Below are 19,329 nucleotides of genomic sequence, written 5' to 3'. Positions count from 1 at the left end.
AGGCAGAGTGGTTAGGGGCGATCAAGCAGGCAGACAGGTGAGCGATTAGGAACCAGCAATCCCGGATTGTGAGAGGGATGTCCGACTGCCGGTAGTTGGACATCCCCCGAGGGGTCCAGATTGGAGAGGGTGCAGACCGGGCTGAGGGACACCCCCCGTGCAAGAATATCGTGCACCGGGCCACTAGTATAGAATATTCCACTTTTTGCTTCTCTGCTGAAGGAAACATTAGGTTTCAGTACTCTGTTACCGTAACTATACTTAGTTAGGTAAACATGTATTCTTTGTATTATTATAGATCTTTTATCTTCATTTTATGGAAGTAAATGTAGTATATCAATAATGAAATAAATCTCTTTTACTTCATTTACCAACCTTTACAATGTACTTAACTGGCTGCATATATGCAAATATTTATTATGTTATAAAAGTATCAGAACCTACACTACTGCATTACTCCAGGATTATATGACAAGCTCTTCAAGAGAAGGTAGAAACTATTATATTATTCTAAAGTGCTTCAAACTGTACATATTTCCTACAGGTTATTTGTAATATATTATTTTGATAATGATATTAGCTTCCTCTGACTTTTGAGGTAGATGTTCAGGTCTTACTATGGTAATATATAAAAAGAAATAAATATACCTCATGCAGACAAATGAAAGCTGGAGTTGTAGATAAATCAACAATCCGCTCATCTCGGATGTTAATTGTGGGCACTAATGTATGAACAGGAACATTTCCATCCTTTTTCTCTTTTTCCTTCTTCTTTTCTTGTTCTGTGTCTGTGGTACGGTCTCCCATTTTCACAATTCTAAAACAAAATTATTTCATATTCAGCTATTTAGGGATGTCTTCACTTATAAAGTAAAATTAATGGAAAATAATAAAAGCAAGCAAAACTCAACTGGTTTAAGCTATTCTCCAATGGAACTATATAAATCAGGAAAGTTAGCTATTATAATCATGTTATTATAAAAGCCTGTTTGTTATAAAGATACTCTTCATTGTTACACTCAAATCAATAATTCTAATTTTAAAAAGTAGATTATTGTTGCATCAACTGGAAAAAAATACATGTAACTAGAATGTAAGCTTCATGAGGGCAGAAACCTAATTTTGTTTACCGAGCATTGTTGTAGGCATTCAATTACTATTCATTGATTGGGTAAATAAATAAGCCTTCGTCCTTAAAATACAACACAAAGTTTATTCAAAGTTTATGGAAAAGTAAAACCAACACCCTGGGATGCCCTATACTACCTAAGGCATGCACCCGAACACCAGGCCACCAGGCTAAATGCTCAGCACCCACACTGCCTGCTATGGCCACAGCTCGAGCCTATGCTTGTGTGCACTGCCACCTGGCCTACCTCTGCTGCTCATGTGCATGTTCAATTGTCCTATCAGACTTCACTTACAAAGCATAAGCTCAAAAATAAAATCATTCAAATATCAAGATGGTGACACCAGAGCATGAAAGTAAATGCAAGACCCTTCTAAGAGCAGGTCATATATGACTGCACAGGTCACACACCTATGAAGTCAGCTCTGTGTACTGGCCATTGATTTGCTCATGTATTCAAGTGGACTCAGAGCAGTTTCTAAAAGGACCCCTGTCTTGGCCTGCAAGGTCTTTATTGGCCCACTTTGGTGGCATTGGGACGGCTGTCCTTCCAAGAGAGAGCTGATAAGAGGCCTCCATTGCACAAGAGAATGTCAAGTTAATCATCTGCTCTTTCCATCTCTGAAATATATGACTTTACATGCAAAGGGAGAGTATACCTGTACTCTTCTCTTGCTAAAGAAGATAATTCCAACTGTCAGAATTTTTTCTTTAAAAAAAATTAAATTTGGGGGCTGACATTGGTTAATAGCATTATGTAAGTTTCAAGTGTACAATACTATATCATCTGTATATTGCATTGTGTGCTCACCATCCAAAGCCTAGTAGTCTCCATCTGTCACCATATATTTAACCAACTGTCATAACTTTAAGGTCTGGATCTTCTGTTGAACACATATCATCTCTCATGTCCATCTTATCAGATTAGCTGCTCCGTGGTCATAGGAATCTCCATTCTTTTAATATGGAAAGCATATTCTCTAATATGAATTGAGAATGCAAGTAGGCTCTGGTTCCTTTATTTACCAAGTGGCCACAGGCATGTCATTTATTCATTATGGCTCTTTCTTTCTTTCTTTCTAAAATGGGAGTAACAGTAACTAATTTTTCTGCTTCATAAAGAATATATGCCAGTGATTTTCAACCTTTTTCATCTTGTAACTAATTTTTCTGCTTCATAAAGAATATATGCCAGCAATTTTCAACCTTTTTTATCTTTGGCACACATACACTAATTACTAAAATTCTGAGGCACACCAGAAAGTATATTATATTTTTTGTCGATCTAACAAACAACAAAAAAGGTATACTTTTGATTCATTCACACCAGATGGCTATTGTTATGTTGACTGTTGCCATTTTTTTAAAATTTGACTATTTAAGGGAAGAGAGGTCAGTGTCCCTGACTAAATAGTCAAATACTGCATATTTTAAAAATTCTTGTGACACACCAGTTGAAAATCACTGACATGTGCAGATTAAATGTGATAATGCCTCTGGACTGCTAGCTTCCATTCTCTATTTCTGATTTTCTGCCAAAGCTATAACTTACACATGCACTTGTTTTCCTCTGCCCACTACAAAAATACGACATAGGTGGCAGCACATACTTCTATCAGAAGGCACTAAATGTCAGATTGTCTTAATGTGATATTAATAGATATTGATATCACTTGGACTTTCCCTCTTTTAACACACATATATTTTTTTCAATGACATAAAGCAGTTTTTAAAAAGAACTTATTATTAAGGTGGAATCACAACACTTTACATTTGGTAAGTAATTACAGTTTATTGTCTAAATCTTCAGGGAGAGGAAAACTGATTATATATCTAGATTTGTTTGTGTTTAATATGCTAAAATCTGTATATTCAATTACATAATGACTATCCCAGAAATATATTTCCTTCAGAATGTTAGACCGTGCCTGTTATTTTTTAGCTTTTCCTTTAAGAAATGTTTCAAATATAAACAAAAGCTGCAGAATAGTATAATGAATCCTCATGTACTCATCAACCAGCTTCAACAAATAACAATTCATAAGCAATTTTGTTTTATCTAAACCCTTCTACTTCTCCTCTCTACTCTCATTATTTTGAAGCAAAACCTAGGTACATAGATATAATATATCCGGAAGAACTCCATAATAATATACAGAGATAGTCCTTACTCTATTTCACACCTGCATAGCACTCCTTTGCATAGATGCACCACAAGTTATTTAAACAACTCCCAATTTATAACCATATGGAATGTTTCCAGTTTTCTGCTATTATAGTTTTGCAAAGTATAGTTCATCTATTTATTTTTAAATATTTTTAAAAGGCTCTTAGAATCTTTGGAATCAAGATGGCATTAACTTTGAAAACTGAAGTTAAGGTAACCTTCTTAAATCACTGCACCTTAAAATACGATACAACTTACCTAGGCAACAAAAGACAGATATTACATTGAATTTGTGCAAATCCTCATTCTGCTGAAATTTTAATTTTCTATTATCTCAAAACATTCTAAACATTTTAAAACAGGTAAAACTTTTATTTTACATAGGGAAGCAACTAAAAGACACTATGACCGAGTTCTGATAGACATTATCAAACTAACCCTTAGAAAAGAAATACAATAGAGGCAAATATAAAGTATAATTGGTTAAAACCTAAAACACTAATTAATCTAATTAAATATAGGATGCAAAGGGCTGAAATAGATACCAAAGTTTAATAGATAAAACAAATATTCAAGGTTTCACTAATATAGGATTGCAAAGCCCATTGTATTACTATTACCATGCTGTAGGCAATACGATTGACAGCTGTAAATGAAACAATAGAATAAAATATATTCTTAGTCTACTGTGATATAAACAAGAGAATATTTATAAAACATCTTAAATTTGTGTAGGAAGAACTACATAGCTATCAAGTATGGTAATTCTGAGATAGCTCCATAATAAGCCAATTAAACTATTAATTGAATTTTATGAGGACTGAGAGTTTACAAAGATGCAATTGATTTACAATCTAAAGAGGAAACAAGGTAGGGAAATAACTAGCTCTGTTTCAGACAAGGTAATTCTATATAATAAAAAGCTAATATGCAAATTGTCCCCTCGACTGGGAATTTGAAAGGGAGTTTGACCAGGGGGTGGGGTCGGCCCGCCAACTGCCCACGGCCCCTCTCCCCGGCCAGCTCCATCGGTGCACGAATTTGTACACTGGGCCTCTAGTGTAAAATAAGCCTGAATAAAAAGCAACATTCTCGGGAAGGTAGACAAGGCTTAAAAACCTACACCTAGGTTTTGCTTGTAGCCTGGAATTTAGATTTTAATCTATAGGTATTGGAAGCAATACATTTTTTTTTTTTTAGAAAGGAGTTATCTGAGTTTGTAAAGATGTTGGTGACAGTGAGAAGAATGGTTTGGAAAGGATATGAATTTGGAGGCAAGAGGACAATTTAGAGGCTGTGTACCAGCCACTGCACTATGGGTAGGAGACAGATTCAGTGGTGAGCAAAACCAGACAAGATCCCTGACCTCAAGGGGGCTCACAGACTGGTGGGCAAGACAGAAATTAATCAAGGAATCACAAAAATATGTAGATATATATATAGGGTGTATACACACTTTAACAGCTGATAGTTCAATTTTAAAAATGAAATGTCTTTGAATAAACACTGCCTTTATACTTATTCTAAGTGTGTGTATACATTTTTGGGGAATAAATATATATAACTGAAATAGGTTCTATAAAAGCTTGGACCAGAGAAGTAGGGTTGCTGTGTACTGCACACCTCCAGTGCGTACCATTTGCATAGCAAGTTCTACAGTGGAAGCAGCCCTGATAGGAAGGTTAGATGATGAGAGTCCAAGGAAAGGCAGTCTGTCTGTGAAATAGGAGTTCAAAGAAGAGAGGATATGGTTCTATGAGGCTTTCTAAAAGGAAGAGTGCATGTACTGAGCATTGACAGAGAAAAGCAAAAGGCCAGTGAAGGAGAAAGGAAGGTAAAATAAAGCCTTAGTCTACTACAGAAGAACATTGAACCCTCTATTACGCAAACTTCATCTCGGGGTTAAAAACCGCTGTAAAGCCAAATAGGAAGCTTCACAAAGAAATATGAAGCAATGAACATTGCAGGCTATGACTTGTTTTGTAAAATACACCACTACTTCCTCTTCTCTAAATCTGAAGAGGAGACTCATCATTTTGTTTTGATTTTGAACTCTTAAGGAAATTTTTCTTGATAGTTACAAGGAGCACATGTAAGACCCAGATACCCATCATCAGGGCATGGGGCAGGGCACACAAATGATGTGGCCTTTTTAAGGTAAAATGGCAATGCTTGCTTCAAGAAAGATGTAGCAGGAAACCACTCTATCTTTCGATATGACTTGTCACGAAACAAGCACAAGTTTTGCTCATTTTAGAAAAGCAGGAGATAATGTAAAGTCAAACACGAACCTGACTAGTCTCACATAGAACCTGAGCATTCTTTCTCATAATTTAGCTCTTCTAACTGCCCTGGAAACACGATCACATCCTCCTTTTCCCAGCTGCCCATTGCTATAGGTTGGTTATATGACCGTTTCTATGTCATTCAAAGCCAGACCTCTTGGAGGAAGGGAGAAGTCTGGGACACTGGTATTTTGTTGTTGTTTCAGTTCCCTATTTTTATTTAAAAAGCTTAGATATGTTGCCCTGGCTGGGTGGCTCAGTTGGTTGCAGCATTGTCCCATATATGAAAAAAGGTTGTAGGTTTCATTCATACTTACTTGATTGTGGGTTCAATCCCTGGTCTGGGCATGCGGGAGGCAACTGATTGATGTTTCTCTCTCACATCTATTTTCTCTCTCTCTGAAATCAATAAAAACATATCCTCAGGTGATGATTAAAAAAACAACATAGATAGATCAAAAGAGGGCTACAAAAATTGTGGTATATTTAAATTTGTGTGACAAGTTCCTCTCAATCCTGTCCCTGTATATCTGTGAATATATATACATACACACACATACACACACACACAAACACACACACATACATATATATTCATTTTTGGACATAATGTTAAAATATACATTAAAGGCCTTTTCTGAAAGGCCTCTGGTCCATGAGAGGTTTACAATATTGGGTAGCCAATTAGATACACAGACTATAGTTACCTCAGATCCACTTAATCCAACAACAACAAAAATCATCAGATAGTATCAACTTGGCAATTCTAAATGTCACATATATAATTATTGCACTTATTCCTGTCTAGATCTTTTATTCTATGTCCTATTATGTAATACCCATTATTACTATATCTAGACAAGATTAGACCTGAAGCATTTTTTTAAAAGCATAAATAAGTACAGTTTCAGGTCATGTTTTAAAATATCTGGGGTTGAGATTTCTGCTCAAGATGACAAAGTAGATAAATGTTGTGCTCACCTCCTCCCATGACCGCCTCAAAATTACAACTAAATTATAGAACAACCATCTCAAAGAACCACCCGAAAACCATTGGAACAAAACTTGTATAACTAAGGATATAAGAAGCCACATTGAGACTGGTAGGAGGGGTGGAGACACAGAAGGAGATGGCCCCAGATTGCGTGTAGCGGTTAAGAATAGGAAAGGATAGCTCAGCTGTGGAGGTCCCCCAAGAGGAGTGAGGGGTTCCAGTTCCACATGAGGCTCCCCGGCCCGGACCACCAGTGCCAGGAAGAGGATTTCCGACAACATCTGGCTATGAAAATCAGTTGGGATTCTGACTGGGTGAGACAGAGGGCTGCTGGAGACCCAGGAATCCTCTTAAAGTGCCCACACACAGACTCACTCACTAACACTCCCACTAAGCTCCAGCAAATGGACAGCAGGGGCATATGGGAAGGAATAGAATTGTCTGGCTTTCAGGTAAGGGCTGGAAGAATTAAAGTGCTTGCAGGTGCCACTGTTCTTTTGGTGAAACTTTCCCCCACCTTCCTAAAATCTCTCCAAGGTCCACAAGTCCCAAATGAGCAGTGGCTGGCCTCAGTGTGCCCTGTACCTCTTTGCTAAGCATCCTGAGCCTGGCACTAGTGGCAGCCAGACTTGGTTCTCAGCATAACCGCTCCCAGATGCCACTAAACCCAGCATAGTCAGCTACCAACCGAAGATCACTTTGTAGCTTGCTCGTACAGATGGCCTCAGGCCAGACATGAGCAGCGGCTGAGCTTGGCCTGCGCTAGAGCCCCTCCCAAGCAGCCCCAGTCCAACACATCTGGGGGATGGCTTCAAACCATACCAGAGCACGACCCAATTAGGACCACAAATGACACACCCAACTCAGCAGGCACCAGAGCCCCACTAAAGCAAATCCTGCTCCATGGGGTCAGCTCCCACATAACAGCTTGCCTACTGTAGTCACAGACAGCCCTCACAGTCAATTAGCCTGATATGCCAACAGCAATCAATAGCAGAGCACACACAATCCACACAAGGGGACACCCCTGGAGCATCTGGCTCAAGTGAACATGGAGATTGAGCCACTGGGCCCCACAGGACTTACTACATAATTCCACTCTGACAAGACTGGGAGAAGTAGCAGGTCTAATACATAGAAACAAACACAAAAAGGCGGCCAAAGTGATGAAACGAAGAAACATATTCCAAATGAAAGAACAGGATAAAACTAAAAAAAAACAACAAAACAAAACAACAACAAAAACTAAACAAAATTGAGGCAAACAATTTACCAGATGCAGTTTAAAACACTGGTTGTAATGACACGCAATGAACTTAAGGGAAGCATAGATAATATCAGTGAGAACTTCAACAAAGAGATAGAAAAAAATAAAAAAGGAGATAGAGACCACAGAAAAGAACCAGTCAGAAATGAATACAATAACTGAAATGAAGAACACATTAGATAGGCTCAGTAGTTGATGAGATGAAACAGAGGATCAAATAGGTGATTTGGTAGACAAGAAAGTGGAAAACACTCAACAGAAACAGGAAAAAGAAAAAAATCCAAAAAAATGAGGATAGTGTGGATCTCTGGGACAACAGTAAGTGTAACAACACTTGCAGCACAGGGGTAGCAGAAAGAGAAGAGAGCAAGGGATTGAGAACCTATTTGAAGAAATAATAACTGAATACTTCCCTAACTTGGTGAAGGAAATAGTTAAACAAGTCCAGGAAGCTCAGAAAGTCCCAAATAAGATGAACCCAAAGAGGCCTACACCAAGACACATCATAACTAAAATGCCAAAGATTAAAGACAAAAAGAATTTTACAAACAGCATGAGAAAAGCAGTTATTTACAAGGGAGCTCCCATAAGACTATCAGTTTATTTCTTACCAGAAACTTTGCAGGCCAGAGGGATTGGCACAAAAATATTCAAAGTGATGAAAAGCAAGGACCTATATATCCAAGATTACTCTACCCAGCAAGGCTATTGTTTAAAATTAAAGGAGAAAAGTAAAGCGTTTCCCAGACAAGAAAAAGCTAAAGGAGTTCATCACCACCAAACTAGTATCACAAGAAATATTAAAGGCACTTCTTTAAGAAGAAAGGGAAAAATAAAAAATATGAATAAGAAAATATTTCAAAGAAATTCTCATTGACAAATGCAAACATAATAAAAGCAGTGAGTAAATCAACCAACACTAAGACTATTACAAAGGTTAAAAGGCAAAAGTAGGAAGATCATGTTAATTACAATAGTAAATTAAGGGATACACACACACAAAAGTAAAAAATAATGACAAAAAACATAAATGTGTGTGTGTGTGGGGGGGTGGTGAGTAAAAATGGTAGTGATTGTAGAATGTGTTTAAACTTAAGTGACCCTCAACTTAAAATAGACTGCTATAAACATAACTTGGTATATATGAAGCACAAACTGAAAATCTACAAGTGATATAAAAAAAATGAAGAGAAAGGAACCTAAACACAACACTAGGGAAAGTCATCAACATATAAGAGAGCAAGAGAATAAAAAAGGAATGGAGAACTACATAAACAAGCAAAAAACAATTAATAAAATGGCAATGTCTACATACCTATTAATAATTACTTTAAATGTAAATGGATTAAATGCTCACATCAAAAGATAAATGGATAAAGAAGTGGTACATATATGCAAAGAAATATTACTCAGCCATAAAAAGAATAGAGTATCACCATTTGTGACAACATGGTTGGACCAAGAGGATATTGTGCTAAGTGAAATAGATTGGACAGATAAATACAAATACCATGTGATTTCACTTATATGTAGAATCTAAAAAACAAATGAACAAATAAGACAGAAACAAACTCACAGATAGATAGAACAAACTGATTGTTGCCAGATGGGAAGGGGGTTAGAGACCTGGATGAAAAAGGTGAAGGGATTAAGAAGTATAAATTAGCAGTTACAAAATAGCCACTAGGATATAAAGTACAGATTAGAGGAGATAGTCAATAATATTTTAATAACTATATCGTACGTGGGGTTAAGTGGGTGCAAGACTTAGAGGGGGATCACTTTGTGAGCTACATAAATGTCTAACCACTATGATGTACACCTAAAGCTAATATAATACTGAATGTCAACTGTAATTGAAAAAAAAATATTTAGGAAAAAAGAAAGTAGGTAGAAAACTTTGTGATTCAAAGACTCAACAAATCAAACCACAACTTCCTTCTGTTTAAAAAAAAAGAAAGAAAGAAAAACCCCTCTCAAAAAAAAAAATCCCCACAAAAAAACCATTCTGGCACAGAAAAAAAATAAAACTATTGCAGTAAATATGTGCAAATAAATTTGCCTCATAATTGAAGTGTCAAAGTAACCATGTGGTTTGGACTACATTTAATTAAAAATATATACATACCCATTAAAGAAAACAAAACTCTTGCAAGTAAGCTCCGTAACTAGGCTTTAAAGTAAATGTTCACAGTATTGGACAATTAAATTATATAATTGCCCATGATCGTGGAGAACTCTAATAACTGTCTTAGATGAAGTAATAGCTCCCTGTCTGGGATGAAAGGATGCTGAAAGAGTTAGGCCTCTTCTCAACTCATGTCTCCCTCCCTCTGCAACCCTTTGCCTACTCTCACCCCACCCCCAACATAGACCTTCTTGTATTTTCCCCTTTCTTCTCAGAAATCTACACAGCCCAAAGGGGCTCTATATTATTTATTTTTGAGTGGGTGTAACATATAGGGTCATGATGGGGAACACTGTCCATATGAAAGAACTATCATAGAAACAGACACGATTTTTGTCTTTAACATATCCTCCTGATTAGCATGCAGAAACTCCCGTCTAGTGGTTGCTCACCCCTGCACCTGATAACAACACTTGCATAGCTCTTCACAATTCAAACAACGCTTTCCCTCACATTATTTCACTCAATCCTTACAACACCATGTCCCAGAAGAATTAATTATGTTGATTTTATAGAGGAGAAAATTGAAGGTCAGAGAATATAAATAATGTGCCCAAGATCTCACGACTATAAATGGCAGTATTTACTCAAACTCACATCCACTGGCTCCAAATTCCTCACCCTTTTCTAGCACCCTGAACAGGACTCTTACCACGGCCTTAGCAAAGCCCTTTCCTCTTGGTCTCCAGTCATGGAAAGCAGAGTCAGGAATACAGGCAGGCTGATGGCATTTAACTTCTGACTCCGCAAAGATATAAAACTAGGACCCCTTTAGCAAAGAGCAGGACAACACTGTGTAAACCAATTAAAGACAAAGTAATTATTATAGAGCAGTAATTAGGCAGTACATGAGGTGATAAGACTGAGCTGTGCAAAAACAATGGGCTACAAGAACTTGTTGCTATAGTTACAAACAAAGGAAAGCCTTCGCAAAACTGTGGCAAGAAACACTGGTTTCATATCTGCAATAACTTAATAGTCATTCTGCAAGTCTATGCAGGCTTCAGAAATTCAAAGGGGGCATAAGAGGCCCTATCACTTCCCGTAATAGTTTCCAAATAACTCAGGAGTGAGCAGAAATTGAGTTCCAAATCCTGTGGGAGGCTTGGAATGCCCAAGCAGCTCTGAAGCTGAGAGTCTCCCAGAGGTCTATAAAGGAGAGATTCTACATCATGTTTGCATGTAATCTAGAATCCTCACAGGGCAGACTATTCCTTACCGCTGTTACAAAAATGTGCATGTCTTTCAAATTCCACTGTCTTTGCTTGAATCTTTAAAAAATTATACTAGAAAGCACATTTATAAAATTTCCGTAATAGACTATGTATCCTCCCTAATTAGGATACACAGAGCCTTGCAAACCTACTCTTTCATACCCTAGTTAGTAAAAACTGTGCGTCTAGATGGGTTTGTTTTCTTAGCAAAGAATTTTCACGAAATATGGGTTATCACTGCTTTAATCTGCAACAGCCCAGGTTCCTTCTTTCCTTCCCTCCCTCTCCTCTTCCTCCTTCTTCTCATATTACTTCATCTAAGACCGTTAATAGAAGTTTTAACTTAGTCTACTAGGATGAGAGCGTGAGATAAATGAAATAACTATTTTGAAGTTCATCAATTCAGGCTTGAATTTCATTCCTCTCTTTCCTGTGTGACTTCGGGCAAGATATACAACCTCAAAGTGGCTGTTTCCTTAAATACAAGATGATTGAAAAGTTGTGAAGATTAAGTGGGACAATGCATGTGAAGTCTCCGGCCAGAGCCCAGCCCGTGGTCCTCAATAAATGTTAGCTCCCTAACAACACTGCCCGGTTCTCTTGCTTTCACATATAATATGCCTAAAATTCTTTATTTTGATAGGGAACAAAGAAGTAGAGGTCAGTTTGGGAATCTGGAAAAGGTGACCCGAGTTCTCTGCATCAGGAATTTGTCCCAGAGCACTCCTTAGGATTTGGTGTGAGAGTCCTGGTAAACTCAATCTTCAAATCCCACTGTGAGATGTATAAATCTAGGATAAGAAAGTCTCTAGGACACCCGGTGCTGGAGAGGGAGAAAGGAAGAAACACAGTATTTTTTAAAGTACTTAAAATAACATGTGTCAAATCCAAGGATGGGCAGAGCCAGCTTCAGATAATGAATTAAAGCAGCCAAAGTTCCCCTCTCTCATGTCTGGAAATTTCATAGTCTTCTCTACTCATTGCATAAGCATTTCCTGTTCTCAGGCTTCCCCGGGCCCTAGGCAGATCTCCACCTTAGTCTTCCTCTGCCTGGGCAGCTTCCCTTACTCAATTTCTTTCCTTCCTCTAAAGCAGTGGTTCTCACCCTTCTGGCCCTTTAAATACAGTTCCTCATGCTGTGACCCAACCATAAAATTATTTTCGTTGCTATTTCATAACTGTAATGTTGCTACTGTTATGAATCGTAATGTAAATATCTGATATGCAGGATGGTCTTAGGCGACCCCTGTGAAAGGGTCGTTCGACCGCCAAAGGGGTCGCGACCCACAGGTTGAGAACCGCTGCTCTAAAGGCAAAGATTCTTACATTGATGATAAGGTTACAAGAATATTTACCAAGCCAATCTACCCATTTTACACTGGAAGATGAAATAATAAATAAAAATAAGTAAAAAAAAAAAACACCTTTCTCTGAGTTGGGGAACCAGGAGAATTGGTGAGAAAACAAGTTGACATGAGCCCTGAGGTTACCTGTCCACCCAGGACCAGGCTCAGAAAGTGAGAGTGGAACTGGGATATACAAGAACATCAGAGGGATCATGTGCCTCCTTTCCCAACTGGAACTTTTTTTGCCCCTGCTCCAGAGCCACACAGCTCAGCCTGTCTTGGATTCTGCCCAGACCTTGGCCGGGCAGAGCCACCAGGAATCAGTAGGATGGGGCTGCCGGGACCCTGTTAAGTAGGGCTAGCATAGCTCCAGTGAGGGGGTGGCGCGAGTCAGGTTCAAGGGAAAATGGCAGTAATGGCCCCTGTCCCAAAGCCACACAACTCAGTCACTGACACCCCTGAGTCTGCCTGGATCTCTACATCCTGGCACAGGCAGCTAATTCCTCAAAAGAGCACCAGCTCCACAGGGTGGGGTGACAGGGAGTCCAGAGAGTGGGGCTATTTCGTTCCCCCAGGCTGATGCCGTAAGGAGGGGAGTGCTCCATCCAAAGAGATAGTGTCTGTGGTGTGGGAGAGGGACTCAGCATTGGAATCTTGGCAGCTGTCCCTTCAGCTCTATCCCCAGAGCCACACACCCCAGTGTCTCTTCATGTGACTCTAGTCCCCTTTGCCCTCCCTCCGCCAGAGCCCAGGGTGAGTGGCTGCAAATGAAATTTTTTATTTTGGCCCTGTGTCTCTATTGGGCTCCTGTTGGAATTTTGACTGAGCAATGAATTAATATATCAGTGTGGGGTGCCATGCCATCTTAATATTGAGTCTTGTTTTCCTTGCATAGGGTATTTCTCCCCACTAACTTAGGTCTTCTTCAATTTCTGTCAGCAATGTTTTATGATTTTCAGAAAACGGGTCTTGTATATATTTTATTCAATTTATCCCTGTGTATTCACATTTTATATGTTATTGTAAATGGTATTGTTTTTAAATTTCAATTTCCAAATACCATTATAAGTCCTTCAAAATAAAGTTGACTTTTGTTATTGACCTGGTATCTTGTAACATTGTGAAACCTTTTTATTAATTCAGTAGCTTGTATAATATTCCTTAGAATTTTCTCCTTATATGATCATGTTGTCTGAAAATAAATGTAAAATTAATTACAAAAATGTAAATGGATTAAATTTACCTGCTGAGACAGAGTCTCAAATTGACTTTAAAATATCAAGTTTTATTCTGTTTATAGGGGACAAGTTCCAAATGTAATGTCACAGGTTTGAAATAAAAGAATGAGAGTATTATTAGATGATAATATACATCAAGACAGAACACAATACTAGAGATAAAGAAGGTCATTATTTAATGACAAAAAATGTAATCAGGAAACAATAATAATTATGAATCTATACATATCTAACAACATAGCCTCAACATATGTAGAATATAAATGCAATTTCTACTTGAAGGATATATCAATGTTATTACTGTGATTGGTTGAAACACTATTGCTACCTTGTAGAAATTGAATGAAACATTAGCACTACAAGAACTCTAGTCTGAAGGAAGCTTTTAAATTTATTGCAACACTGTGGTTGCAATAAATACTATCTTTCAAAAAAATCATCACTGGATGATTTTTTATTTTATTGATTTTTTTTTTTTAAGAAAGAGAAGAAGGGGGTGGGGGGGGGAGAGTGAGAGACAGAGAGAAACATTCATTGGTTGCCTCAACCAAGGATCAAACCTGAAACCTAGGTATGTGCCCTGACTGTGAATTGACTATCTTTTGGTGTATGAATGACATTCCAACTAACTGAACCACTTGGCCAGGGTGCAATAAATACTATCTTACACACACACACACACACACACACACGTTGCTTTAATGTATAAAGTACTACATCCCTCTACCTCAAGAATCTTCCTGAGATATTTATAACCTAGGTAACTTTTCAAGGTATTTAAAGTGGGAAAATTTGACTACATTAAGTAACAAAGTTTTTCCTGTACATCTCTGCATGGATACAAATAACATGCAAATTTCAAATAGGGACTACCTACCTATTCATTAAATACTTCTTAGTACTGTTAGGTAGTAGTTCAGATTATTGAGTTTATTAAGATTTCAAAAAAAGTCATTAGATACATTTATCTTTCAAGTTTATAATTAAGAAAGTTAGCAAATTCCTAGGGCTTCCCTCACTTGAAACTGAATTCCATAATCCTTGTTTAGGTTACATTTTTCTGAAAATTCTCTCATGCCCTCTGCTGTTCATTTACTGAATATAAATTATTAAATAAAGTAAAATATTCATGGGCATTTACATATTGAGTCACTTTTAGGAAGCAATATATACTAAGAAATTAGTTAAATATTTTAAATTAAAAATGTAATATGTTTCCTACTGAAAATACACACACACAAAAATGAAGAAATAATTCATTATCTCACTACTTAGAGATAACAATTGTTATCAAGTTGTGTATTTTCTTTTGGAATTGTTTCTATGGAATATATTTTTAAATAGAATTTTATGTTAAAATACCATCATTATTATTATTACAAAATTGGGATCATATTAGACATACAACTTGGTATGCTACCCTTTTCACTTAATATTACTGAGGGCAGAAGCTTCTTCTATCCCTGTGAGGATGGGGTGCATCACCTGCTTGGTGTTCCATACCAATCCATACCAAGAGGGTGAGGTGCCCCATCTCTACAGAGACCATATACACACCAAGAGGGTGATGCACCCCATTTCTACAGGGATCATATCCTCACCAAGAGGGTAATGCACCCCATTTCCACAGGAATAGAAATCCCTGCTCTCAGGACAATCCTAGACCTAGCACTAAATATCTGTTCATTTTGGCTGTTTATCTGTATCCTTTATCATATCCCCTAATCAACTGGTAAATGTAAGTTAAATATTTCTCTGAGTTCTGTGAACCATTCTAGCAAATTAATCTAACTTGAGGGGAAGGTCATGGGAATCTCCAATTTGTAGCCAAATCAGACAGAAGTTGTGGGTAACCAAGGGACCTACAATTTGTGATTGGCATCTGAAGTGGGTGCAAGCAGTCTTGTGGGACTGAGCCCTTAACCTGTGGAATTTGACATCATCTCCAGGTAGGTAGTCTCACAGTTGAGTTAATTGTACGACACCCAGCTGGTGTCACAGAGAATGGCTTGTTATGGGGAGAAGCCTCACACATTTGGTTACCAGAACGTCAGAAGTGAAGTGTTGTGAGTGTGGGAGTAGTGTGAGGGTAAAGGGGACACTCACAGAAGCAAAACTGTAGAATTTCCCTTTACAATTATATTATGGAAAAACTGCCATATCTTTGAATATTCTTCAAAATATAATTTTAAATTATTGCATAGTATTCCAGATATATACTCATTTCTGTAACACCCTCCTATTTTTGAACATTTAAGTTGCTTCAACTCTTTACTACCATAAATAACCCAGCAAAACAAAATTCCTTGAACATAAGTTTTTTTAATATCCCTAACTTTATGCTTACATTACATTCCAAAAAGCCCAATATCTAGGTCACAAATACACATATTTTAAAGTGCTTTATGTATAATGCTAAACTGGCCCCTAGAAATGTTGTAATAACTTACATTCCCACCAGTAGTATATGTTCATGACCACAGGAACAGCTTTTTAAAAATTGAAGATGTAAAAATATCTTACAAGTAAATTCAAAATAAGAGGGGACATTTATATATGATTCTCCACTCATTTGACGAATATTTTTTTCCAAAGGTGTCAAGAAGATAGAATCTTTTGATAAAGTGGTAAAAGGGCCAGACCCTTTAACTGTTTAATCTTAAACTTTCTGAATTTGTTTTCTCATCTCTAATGTGAGGATAATAATACTTGCCCTGCTAAACACAATGTTTTGTGAGGTTACCCTGAGATGATACATGTGAACATGCTCTGAAAACTATAATGCCATACAGATGGAAGGTAGTATTTTTATTAGTCATTATTAACATGCGGCCAGATATATAAATCATTAGACTTTTTAAAGTATCAATAACATTTTTTTAAATCAATGTTTTTCCATTGATTTTTAGAGAGAGGAATGGAGAGAGAGGGGCAGAGAGAGAAACATCGATGTGAGAGAGAAATGATTGGCTGCCTTCTGTATGCTCCCCAACTGGGGATCCGAACCCTCAACCTGGGTATGTGCCTTGACTGGGAATCAAACCTGTCACTCTTCGGTGTACAAGATGACATCCCAACCAACTAGGCCACACCGGCCAGGTATCAATAACTTTTTAATATCTTGTATTAATCTTAATTATCAATAATTTTCTCCATTTTCAAACTTATGTGATCAAAAAGTAATTTTTCAATTATCTTTAGTTTTATTGTATTTACGTCAAAATAATAAAATAATCATTTTCTCATATAGGCAATTAAGGGTCAACTGCCAATTCCATTTACTTGGTTTGTCTCAGAAAAGAAATTACCATAGAAACAAAATGATCTATTAGAAATTCCTATTTAATCTATAAATATAAGGCACATGTACAACAAATTTGAACGCATTTTCAACTTGTTTAAACCAACACCTTTTTTGAGTTCTTTTTCAAAGTTTTTCTCATGGGTTTTCATTAAAAAAGACAGTTTGAAGATCAGACCAAATGACACAAAAGCCAAGAATATAACCAGTTTTCAGTGGGAACTTGGTAAACTTAAAAGCTAGTACCTATTGTGAGCCTTCATAAGAGGAAGAATAAGGAAGGAGGAAGGACTAGAATAGAAAGGAGGAAAGAATAACTAAGAAAGTACTAAAATTTAAAAAAGGTAATGGGTAGCAAAGAACCCTGTGACTTGGGCCTGTAAAGGCTTTAGCTCACATCATGAGGAATTTAGCCCACATCTATCACTCTAACCCCCAGTAATTCTGGTTATTGCACTTGGCCAAGGGTGTCAATTTCTTTAAGGCATCCAGTTTCTACACTTGCATTATATATATATAATTATTGATTTTTTACAGAGAGGAAGGGAGAGAGATAGAGAGTTAGAAACATCGATCAGAGAGAAACATCGATCAGCTGCCTCCTGCACACCTCTTACTGGGGATGTGCCCGCAACCAAGGTACATGCCCTTGACCAGAATCGAACCTGGGACCCTGAGTCCACAGGCCGACGCTCTATCCACTGAGTCAAACCTGTTAGGGCTACACTTGCATTATATTAAACATCATTGTTTGCAGTGTGTCTTTGCTGAGAACTTAGAGAATAATTTGTAGGAGGAGGAAGTGGCACTGAAAAGTAAAAATAAACAGAAAAGGAGAAAAAATTCTTTTTCATCTTTTTAATTACCCACAGAATAATAAAAGGTAAAAGAGACCTCATAGAGTCCATTCAGTACAAATCCCTCTTCATCTTAAGGTTGAAGAAACAGATCCAGGTGACACAGATAAAACAGGGGCAGAGCCAGGAAAACAATCACTCCCATGTTCTTCCCATTGCACTACGTTGACTCTCTTTTTTTGTATCTTATTTTAGTCCTAAAACCAAAGATTATTTGTAGACAAGAGATCAATGCTGCTGTCAACACAAGTCCTGAACTCTCAGATTTTTCTTGGTAACTAAAGAGTCAATGCTATCTCTAAAATAAAAATACAGTACTTTACATTGTTGAAATGGCCTGTCCATTATCTTCATTTGACCCTTATAAAAACCTTTTGAGGCAAGTCAAGGAAGGTATTATTGACCTCATTTTAAAAGCGAGCAATTAAAACACAGAGACATCCCATGACTGGCCCAAGATCACTTAGAGTCAGAATGAGGTAGGACTCTAACTCTATTCCAATTTATTCTGCCAAAGAGGACGTTCCCTCAAAGAGTCCCAATCTGGCTTTTTATCCCTTTGAAGGGATTCTCCATCCCAAGAGACCCCGTTCCAGTTTAGTGAAGTTTGGACCTAACCACCCACTGAGGGTACTCCTAGTTTGCATCTAGTTCTCACCTTTAAACTCGCAGTTTCTCACTCCTTCCCTTGGTACTGATCTTTCTTTAAGCTCCTGTGTCTCCGTGGGTTATGGCCTTCAAGGCTCACTCTAAAGCTCCGCTCTCTCCAAAGAAGTCGCGTCCTCGGTATCCACGGAAACCACACAGCCTTGCCCACCTTGCCCCTTCCGCGCTTTCCATTGGCCAGCTGAACTTCCACGTAACCCATTTTTCCGTCCCTCCAATGGCTAATGGTTTTGAGGCAAAGTACACGCGCCTCCGAGCACAATCTAACACCTGCTCTCACTCGCTTTCCACCCTGCACATTGCCTCCTGGGATATGTAGTTTCTGAGCACCCCGAACCCTTGCTGTTTGGCTCCCTTTAGAACTACCTCTCCCATCTGCCTTTGCGAAAGGGGCGGTGGTAGCCGAGAAGTCCGGGTCCGGGAGGGTACGCACTGCTTTGAAATTGCAACTTGGCGCTGAGGCATCAATTCCCGGACACACTGAGCAGGCTTCTCTGCTTCAGCAATTCCCCCCCAAGCAAGTCCCCCCCAAACTTCTCTCTTTGGACTTGCGCCGGCACAGTACCAAGTCGTCTGGTGGGGGTGCGACCGGCCTGTGGCTGAGGTGATCTGAGACAGCGTGAGAGGGGCGCGCCATGTTCGCCCCCGCTGGGGCCCGGGGGCTGGGCCGCCTCCGG

At 38.1% G+C, this 19,329-nt stretch overlaps 1 protein-coding gene across 1 annotated transcript in view; it reads right to left on the bottom strand.

The window, feature by feature from the left end:
• CCDC146 (coiled-coil domain containing 146) overlaps positions 1–19,024 on the bottom strand; it is a 114,358-nt gene extending 95,334 nt beyond the window's left edge. Inside the window, exons 1-2 of the mRNA XM_005862907.2 lie at positions 18,645–19,024; positions 649–817 (exon numbers count right to left, since the gene is read on the bottom strand). Coding sequence (XP_005862969.1) covers positions 649–807 — 159 coding nt within the window. The 5' untranslated portion in view covers positions 808–817; positions 18,645–19,024. The remainder of the gene's footprint in view (positions 1–648; positions 818–18,644) is intronic.
• Between the last annotated feature and the right edge of the window lie 305 nt (positions 19,025–19,329).

Source organism: Myotis brandtii, unplaced genomic scaffold (assembly GCF_000412655.1).
Source record: "Myotis brandtii unplaced genomic scaffold, ASM41265v1 scaffold17, whole genome shotgun sequence".
NCBI lineage: Eukaryota > Metazoa > Chordata > Mammalia > Chiroptera > Vespertilionidae > Myotis > Myotis brandtii.
The sequence above is the reverse complement of the archived record's forward strand: the minus strand, read 5'-3'. Positions and strand labels throughout refer to the sequence as shown.